This window comes from Danaus plexippus, chromosome Z (genome assembly GCF_018135715.1).
Source record: "Danaus plexippus chromosome Z, MEX_DaPlex, whole genome shotgun sequence".
NCBI lineage: Eukaryota > Metazoa > Arthropoda > Insecta > Lepidoptera > Nymphalidae > Danaus > Danaus plexippus.
Window position 1 is genome coordinate 5,710,901 of NC_083559.1, and position 9,777 is coordinate 5,720,677.

Consider the following 9,777-nt stretch of genomic DNA (forward strand, 5'->3'; position numbering starts at 1 on the left):
TCGATTTAAAGTACAAAATAATTTTGATAAAAATGTTATTAATAAATCCTTCTCAAACTTTTCTTGTTTGGATTTTGGTAATATAAAAATATAGTTTTATAAATATTATTTTATTTATGTTTTTGAACTATAAAATCACGAGTAGCATAATGCAACTATACTGTTTATACAAATTAAAATGTGAAAAGACCTATTTTAAGAATATGTATAAAAAAATGTTTTAATGTACATTTTTAATATTTTCAGCGACCGTTTTTTTTTTTAAATTTATTGTAATTAAGACAAAACCATTTATTATTCTTTTTTTAATACTTGTCTAACATTAAGTTATTTATAACTGGTTTATTAAAAATAAAATATTTTCAATTAAAGAAAAAAACCCATTTGACAAAAATTACATTGTAAAACGATGAAAGCTGTAGGAGAATTTGAAGTAATAAGTCCGTATTAAATTATAAAAAATGGTTGTGGATGTAACATTTTCTGATTGATGTTGAGCTTACACCAAATCTAACCTTATTGTTGTGCTTCTGTCTTGAATCAAGTTGATGCATACTTTTTAATTTTGTACAGAGTATAAAAGATATTCCTGTTGTTTGTCTAACCATAGGCAAAATAGAAATAAGTGATATAACTTTTATAAATTGTTTGTATGTATTTTGTATTCTATAGGAACTACATTTTTTCTTTCTATGAATCATATGGACATGTACCTTAGGGTGTGAGTGCAAGTGCAAATTTGTAACTTTTTACTATAGTAAAGTTTTTTCTGAGCACTTTTAGGATTTGTTTGAATCTTCAAGTTATTCAATTAATTTGGAAGACTTAACTGTTAATTTAAAAAAGTTTTTAGCAAATGGCATAGCGGTTTGTCCGTATTTAAACATTGTTTGAAGTTCTTCTAAAATGACTTCATTACTATTACAAAAACGAATTAGTCTATGAATACATCACTGAGTTACAACAACGAAGATTAGTTGAAAAACAAACATTGGTACGACAACGTAGTATTATGGAATCGGAACATCAACCTAAATTGAGTCCAATAAGGGCGTACCAAGGTATTAAAGATTATACATCTTGATTTTATAAGCAATTTCCGAATACATTTTGACAATGTGAAATATTTTTCTTATATTTGCATATTTAGTTCTTCTTGCAAACACAATGGAACCTGAAGATACATACACAAGTCTTTCTGAGTATCATGATTATGAACCTAGTTTAGAATTCGATGATTCTGAATTGATACAGGCTTCAGGATTGGGTAAGTTAAATTTTAATTTGTTAATTCATAACCAAGCTATAGAAATGGTATAATAAATTGTTGAAATATCATTGACTTGAGAACGCTTAAATTGTTACTAGAAACACATTACGTTACATAGGTTTTTAAATATACATAATCAAAAATTTTTATCACTATAATAGAAAGATGTTAGTTTATGCATTAACTGACTGTTAATTGTCTAAATAAATTATGGAGGAAAACATTGTAGTTTATTTATTTTTGTATTTCAAAATATTTTATTATGTATATAAGTAGATAACAATTTTAATGTATGTATTATGTTTTATTTTTAATAAAATATTTATAAAATATATTCAAAATAAATATGCTATAAAACAATCGTTATGCTTAATTAACTAACACTATAAATAGATATTGACCCTTATTCAGTCATTTATTGTGATAATCACAATATAAATGTTCATTAAATCTCATTGTAAGTTAAAAAAAATTGTGTATCGTGTATTTTAAATATTTTACATTTCCGAATCTTTGACTTGATTGCCACTCGTCAGCCATGTTCAAATATTTGTGAGTTTGGTTGGAAATAGTTTAAATCGTCAACATCTTCAAGTAATTTTTTTTTATGTTAATAATTCTTACTTTTCTTAAACTAATAGAGATTCTCTAAAAAAATTCTTGACATATTTTATTCATAAAGTTTTTTAATAATTGCCCCACAACCAAATAATTTTAAAGAGAATAAATATTTAACATACTAATTCAGGTATATTTGTTGCTTTTCTTGAAATTTTCGTATAAAATATATGAAGAAGAATATGTATGTATGTATAATATGTATGTTAATAGATATACAAGTATGGAAATATATCATATATATATATTTAATAATTCATCTTTCATTTGATAGTTAAATATAAGAAAGTGTTTGAAGTATCCAATATGTAATTCCATTATATTGTAAGCCAAACATTGTTATTCTATTTTTAATAAAGTGGGTATGTCCTAATATGTCCTATTTACATTGATCTTGCCTGAAAAAATTTTCCTTATTCCATATTATGCTTGTAACATTCAAAAACTTTAAGTTAATTTCTTCATAGTTATAATGAATTACATAATTATTGTATTTAAAATATACATAAAGTGGAATTGATAAAAAATTGTCCTCTCTAAGAAAAAATTCTTTTAAAATAATTATTATTCTTATAATTCAAACTTATTTAAATAATAATGTTGTTTGTTTATAACTTTAAGACAATTACATGTTCTTAAGTATACACTAAAGTTATACATATATACAACTAATATGACTATTCAAATAATACTAAATACAAATTTGTAGAGGAGCAATATGCGTGAAATTTTTTTCTCGAAATATTTAAGGTTTTGCTGCCAAATTATATTTACGAAAGTTATATATATCTAGTTATTTTAATTAATTTGTGAAAATCTTTTGTTAATTTTTAAATGTTTAAACTTCATCAGTATCATACACGTATTCAAGAAAAAAATTAAAAAGATTGTTCTTTCTAAACACGATATCAGTCACAAATAGCGATACAGTAACGCTGGCGTAGCCTTGGGCAAAAGCGATTTTTAGTACTGGTTACAGAGAAAATAAAATGGTGAATATTATGTTGTTGTACAGATAACCCGTTAATTTGTCTAAGGAGAAAAACACACTTAAATTGTAATTAATGGTAGCGGAACAAACAGTTTAAAATATAAATAAACAGGGTTTCTTACATGACAACGAAGGTTAATTTATATTAAAGATACCATTGTCCTTATATAGGTATGATAATCGTATTTTCCTAATCCTAATCATTCCTAGTGATTCGTTTGTTGGGACAACTGTCACAATAAGTAAAGACGTTATCTCCATCAATATCTAAATGACACCTTTTAAACGCACGTCTAAATATTATGACAAATTTGTTACGGTTTCGTTACACGGATGATATTTGTTTAATGTTCTAATTTCTTACCAATATTAAATAATGTATGCGATCATAACTTAGTATAAATGACAATAATAAATATGCATTTTTAAGTTAATTTTATCTTCAATCAACATGTATTGAATTAGAAAAGTAACTCGATTTTTGAATGAAACAAAAAAGTTTTAAATGAAATTATTAATTATATCGGATATGTATCTCAACAGTAGGTTATATTATATTAATTTTATATGATATAGTGTAGATTTCTCAATTATCGGTCAAACTAAAATGTAATTTCCTAATTTAATGTCCTTCTAACCACTCTTCGTAACTCATATTACTACAGTTGATTGGCTATCCGATATGACCGCTATCGCGATAACAGCCAATATTAAAACATTTTATTAATATAGTTCACGTATTTACGTATTTTTTTACCTATAAATATATTGCCTTCATAAAACAAATATTAAAGAGCTTTTCTGTTTTAAAACAGAATAAAGTTTTACTAAAAGTTAAATCAAGTTTAAAAATTACGGTAAAGGTATTTTCTATTTCCTAATTATAAAGTCAAAATCCCTTCATTGAAAGCAAAATCATCAACAATTCATAAAAAAAATCTGACAAATATTAGCGGGGGCGTACGAATATTTTCAGTGAAGGCTTTGATATCTGCCGTTCCGTCAGTATTACGTGCCCGTTACTCGAAAATGCATTACGTAATGCACTCCCCTTGCAATTATAATTTTGAATAAAACGTTACAGTATAAAATTTAGTATATTTTATCACAACACACAGTCTCGGTTCGTGGACAGGTGCTACGGTATCCAAAGAGTATCTGCATTGTAAATAAAAAGTGAGTGCACGTGAAAATCAATATTTTTAACAGTTATATAACGCTATTGCATACAAAATATTGTGGCGGCTTGATGTACTAGGATCGTAGCGAAAGGTAGCGTTTCATCTATCTGTGTGTCATTTTTAGCACCGTTGCCACCTGAACTGCTCGACATACCCGACGATCTCCTGGAGCGGTCGGCTAGCGACGGAACTATTGAAGAGAATTTTGAAAAGGAACTCGCCAAACCACCTCAAGTATACGCTGAGGTGAGTTATTCTGACCACTTTAAAGTTATGTATGTGTACATGTGGCATGTTGTTTGTTTTCATCTAAAACCGAAATTGGGACGTAACTTATATTCTACATTGGACAGCCAGCGATCAATAGTGCAATCTAGGTCTCCCGGGTCTCGGCGATAATTTAGGTCAGGTTTATAGGTATTATCAACACGGCTGCTTTGTTCATTCATAGTGTTTATGTGCATTCGTTTACGCTCAGGTCGCTGTGATTGTTGATTCCGTTCAAGTTAACATGTCATTATTAAGTTGAAGCTTTGACATCCAGGTCTGTATTCACTATTATTTAATATAATTTCATTTAAAATTATTATAAGTTATGTTTTATTTCATAAAGGACATGAAATTTGTTAATTCAACAAGTAACTTTTCGTTTTTATATCTTGCGCAACAATCTTGACGTGTACATTATGTAAGCTATGTGTAAATTATGTAACATGGGATAGAGCTATGTTTTAATGATGAGATCTATTTTGGTATATATAATTTCTAGTGTTATTGATTGCGAGTTATGTAACGGTTGTGTAGGCGTCGTTAAGCTATAGTCAATACAGCAGGGGTGTTGCGTATTTAGATAGCTGCCTCATCGTTAGACGGCGATTGCTGCTGTGAACTTTCTGGCACTGGTTTAGTCGAGGTGGTGGGCGATGACGAAGTAGGCCGCCGCATCATCGTGGTGTCAGCTTGCCGTCTTCCCCCCAGTAAAGACCTGCATCCAGACGATCTCCTAAGGTACCTATGGTGTTTTTTTTTTTTAGACTTCTCGGTGTTTTATGTTATTTTTTTGTAGTTCATTTCTAAGCTTTTGGTGTTTTTGATTTTTTTAATGTTTTTAGGTACCTAGTGTGTACTTTGGATAAATATGTGGAGCAAGATTATAGTGTTGTGTATTTTCATTATGGTCTAACAAGCAAGAACAAGCCACCTCTCTCTTGGCTATGGAAAGCTTACAAAGCTTTCGAAAGAAAATACAAGAAAAATCTTAAAGCACTATATTTAGTGCATCCTACAAATTTCATACGCATTGTCTGGCAAATGCTTAAACCAGCAATAAGCGTGAAATTTGGCAGAAAGATGATGTATGTAAACTATTTACATGAATTACAACAATATTTAGATTTGGATAAACTTTGCATTCCCGAACAAGTTCTAGAGTAAGTATTGTCCCGGAAAGCTAAGGGTTTTTGTAGTGCCACGTGATCCGTGATATTCCTGACGATTGCTCACGCGATTTTTCTGTAGGTACGACAAGTTACTGCTGTCGAAGAATCCGCGAGTTGCTGAGATGGCGCGTCAGAAAGCCGAGCGTTCCGCGATGAGCCAAGACGAAGCCCGAGCTTTACCCGAACCGAGCTCGTCTGCCCCGAAAACACAGCAGTTCGGGGTTTCTCTGCAATTCATTAGAGAAAACAATTCTAACATGGTCGACTCCATACCACCTATCGTGAGGGATTGCGTCGAGTTTCTCTCTAGGCCCGAGAGTGAGTTTAAAGTACATTATTCAATTTATTAACAGAATTGCACACTACCCGCCGACATTCACTTCCTGTTTGCTCGATAACTGCGATGTTTTGTTTGTTGCGAATGTTTAAAATGAACCATATATATTAACGAGATTGAGAATAATAAAAAGAAATATGAATATATTAACTAATGTTTTAATTATATTAACGTCTTACAAGATGGCCTTGTTATAAAATTGACAAAAAAATGAGCACTGCGAATTTATTAGTCGGGCTTTTAGATTGTTTGTGGTCTTGTCCTAGTTTTGGAGACGGAGGGTCTCTTCAGGCGATCAGCGAACATCGTGGCTGTGAAAGAGATTCAAAGCGCGTGCAACAGGGGGGAACCTGTTTGCTTCAGAGACGATCCCACTAACGCTGCGGTATTACTGAAGACCTTTCTCCGTGACCTGGAGGAACCTCTGCTGACCTTTGACCTCTACGATGATATCGTACAATTTCTTTGTATGTATTTATAATGCATTTATTCATCTCAAAAGTAGCTTTTACAGAGATTATTGTATGTTAATTTTATTTTATTGTCAGAATTCAAATTTCTAGTTTGGTTGTAATTTATTTTATTATCATTTCTGTTTTTTTTAAATGTACACGAAATATAGTTCGGACACTGAAATATTTAAGTTAATTCCTAAAGAAGAAAAAACCTACAGCAATTATCAAATTGGTACTGTAAATTTGACGTTTATTCATAGCATGGCCGAATAGAGACAAGCCGCGTCTGGTGAAGGTTATGATCCTTGAGAGGCTGCCGCTTGAGAACTATAAGCTCTTGAAGTACATCTTCCAGTTCCTGTGGAAGGTACATCGCCATTTAAGTTTCCTGTACTAAAACTCATTGTATATACTAGTTACAATAGGCCAATATATTGAAATATCAGGAATAATTCACCACGATGATAAAGAAAAATTGTATGTTCAGATGGACAGCTATTCGTTTCATCACTTATGCTATACTTTTCCATTTACGACGCTGACCACTTATCATCTTTCCACAGTCAAACTTACAATACATCAATTAGTAGTAACTTATTATTTCCTGTAGGTTCAAGATAGAAGCTGCGTGAACAAGATGACGAGCAGCAATTTGGCGGTTGTCTTCGGACCGAATCTCTGCAGGGCGCCATCTGGTGTGATGTCACTGTCAGCTATCGCACCCATAAACGCATTCACCGATTTCCTCCTAGAGAACCAGGAATCCATCTTCATTATATAAACATACCAGATCCTCTGGCTTTAATATGGATGCCAAATAACATGTAGTTTACCTGAATTCAAGTTCAAAGTATTTATGTTAGATCATAGTCCTTATAAAATGTTAAATGGTTTATTGTTTTAATGTCGTTAGTGTCATGTAGTGTTAGTCAATTATTGTGACAACAGTATTGTTGCATATCATCCGTTGAGCTGGTTTATGTTAGTAACACTGTTATCAGGTAACAAAGTCGACCTGACAATAAATGTGGGGATGTGACCTTTACAGATATGCTAACTAAGCAATACAATAATATGTGAAATTGAATTTACTAACATGAACTCAATTATGCTCATTTTATTAATAAAAATAGATACAATTGATGTTTATTACAACCTATAATATATCATGGTTAGTATGTTTTAAATTAAGCTCCATATTATGGTTTCATGGCCTATCAATAATTTTATGAAAACTTGAATGAAAACTAGCTTTTTATTATAAATAATTTGAGGCTTCTGTTTCTTTTTGATTATAGTGATCAAAAATAAAAGCGTACATTTAGCACAACATTGACAAGATACTATTCTTATTATACAGACAATGCATCGATTTAAGAAAGATTTGATACTTTAAAAACGTTTTTCTAATATATTTTCTATTTTTTTTTTATAAGCCGAAGTATCTACTATCGTAATTAAATTACAGGTACCCATGTTATATTCTAAATAAGTTTAATATTGTTAAAATAAAATATAGCTAGTAAGGAATTTAGATGGAAATTCTTATTGTAGAGACAATCTTTTTTGGTGAGGGTTTAAATCGAAGTATACACATCAAACCTTTTAGACTTGTATCTACTAACTAGAACTATAAAAATGTATGTCTACTTATATTAATGAGAATGTGTATAACATGTACATAGTATACACATTTTTGATCATGTTACATTAGTTTATCATTAGGAAAGCTTAATATGTCCATAATAATAGCACCGTTTTAATAATTCCCTAGTTTTTGTTATTCTTGAAGATTTTCTTCTCGTTTGTTTATTTACTCTCAGACTAATCTCAATTTATAATGCCAAACAGGATAGTAATATTTAATAAAATTCCAAAGTCAAATTTATCTAGGTTTAAATTTTAACATGTAACTCGTAATTACTTTTGGTTATGTTAATGCTGATTAATATTTATAAAGCGTGAACTGATTTTATAATTGGTAGAACCTTGGATTTTAATTATTAATAGCAATTGAATCTTTCCTTTATATATCTTTTTCTTTTTATATATTTTATATATACTATTATATAATTTGTATTGTAAACATTCCTTGATGGGGATTGAGTTTGAATGACTGATGTAAAAACTTAAAATTGGGTTAAATTTCAATGATCATAACAGGTTTCATTAAACATAATTTTCAGAGTTTATTACTTCATATCAATATAATTTGTACTTCTATGATGTTCCTTGTATTCCATCATCCAAGGTAAATCCTTGCTTGCATTTCCTTGATTCCGCCCAATTCAAACTTTTTTGGTGTAATACTTAAATGGAATTGATAATAATTTGAATAAATTCCATTTATGAATGAACCTCTTGAAAAAAGTATTTATAATGTTACATAGTTTTTTGTGTACATTATACTTGCATAAATTTCTTGTCTATAGCCTTGTCATGAATATGGTAGCCATAAGTTGATAAGTATATTATTTATATATTTATTCCTTGTTATTTATAATAGTATATTTTTATATATTTTTAAGTACCATTCCTGTACGATTTAAACTTTACTACTGGCTAAGGAATACATTCCAGTTTAAAATGTATATCGCCATCTGAAATTTTATGTCTCTCTGGTTTTATTTCTCATATTTATTTAATGAAGTATGTTATTCCCAAGTAAATTATTGGGAAACGATTGCGACAAGGTAAACATGGATTATGTAAAGTGGTAAGTTTTTATATAACGAGAGTTTTGTATATTGAACAATGTTAGAAGTTGTAAGATTGTAAGGCTGTGGGTATGTGCTGTTTAGGTCTGTCAATAACAATAGCGAAAATATTGTATATTCTTATATGAACATTTTTAATATCCTCAAATTCTGATTAATTGTATTTATTACTTGGCCCATAACCCTGTCTACATGAAATATTTTTTTTATATTTATAATATGATTATTGTGTGACTTTTAATGACTTATGAATCTCATCTTTATTATTTTTATTTTGGTTCGATTTTAACTGGTATCTAATCATAATAAATAAAATTATGATTAAAATAAATAAATTGATGTATCTGTGAAACTTCATAATATTTTGTTTGAAATAACGAGGACCGCATATGTATTTTAATTAAGAGCCGGTAATAGTCTTCAAATAAGTTATCTGATATTGATTTGTCTATTCTGTTCCTATTTATATGACGACCTTCCATTGTCTGCCATCAATAGCTCAGCCTCAGCTTACCTGTTTGTGTAACTCAAAGGAAATTATCACACTATTTTAAGAATTATATTGTTCATTCATGTAACATCTTATAATATTTAAGCTCGTAATAATATTGGAATTGGCGATTTTAAATAAATGTGATGCAAATTATATGTTTTTTATTTCGAAAACTAAAATTAGAAGCTTTTTATAGGTTTTTTCGTGGATAATATAAAAATAATAATGGGTTGTGTATTGGTTTGATTCATTAGCTAATATTAATGCTCTTTAGAC

General features: G+C 29.5%; 1 protein-coding gene across 1 annotated transcript; it reads left to right on the forward strand.

Moving 5' to 3' along the window:
* Nucleotides 1-650: 650 nt before the first annotated feature.
* Nucleotides 651-9,654, forward strand: LOC116777258 (rho GTPase-activating protein 1-like). Its single transcript, XM_032670692.2, has 9 exons — nt 651-1,061; nt 1,151-1,267; nt 4,185-4,306; nt 4,911-5,068; nt 5,173-5,490; nt 5,579-5,817; nt 6,103-6,303; nt 6,552-6,658; nt 6,902-9,654. The coding sequence occupies exons 1-9, from the start codon at nt 1,013-1,015 to the stop codon at nt 7,070-7,072; spliced, it is 1,482 nt and encodes a 493-aa protein (XP_032526583.1). The 5' UTR covers nt 651-1,012; the 3' UTR covers nt 7,073-9,654.
* Nucleotides 9,655-9,777: the final 123 nt, after the last annotated feature.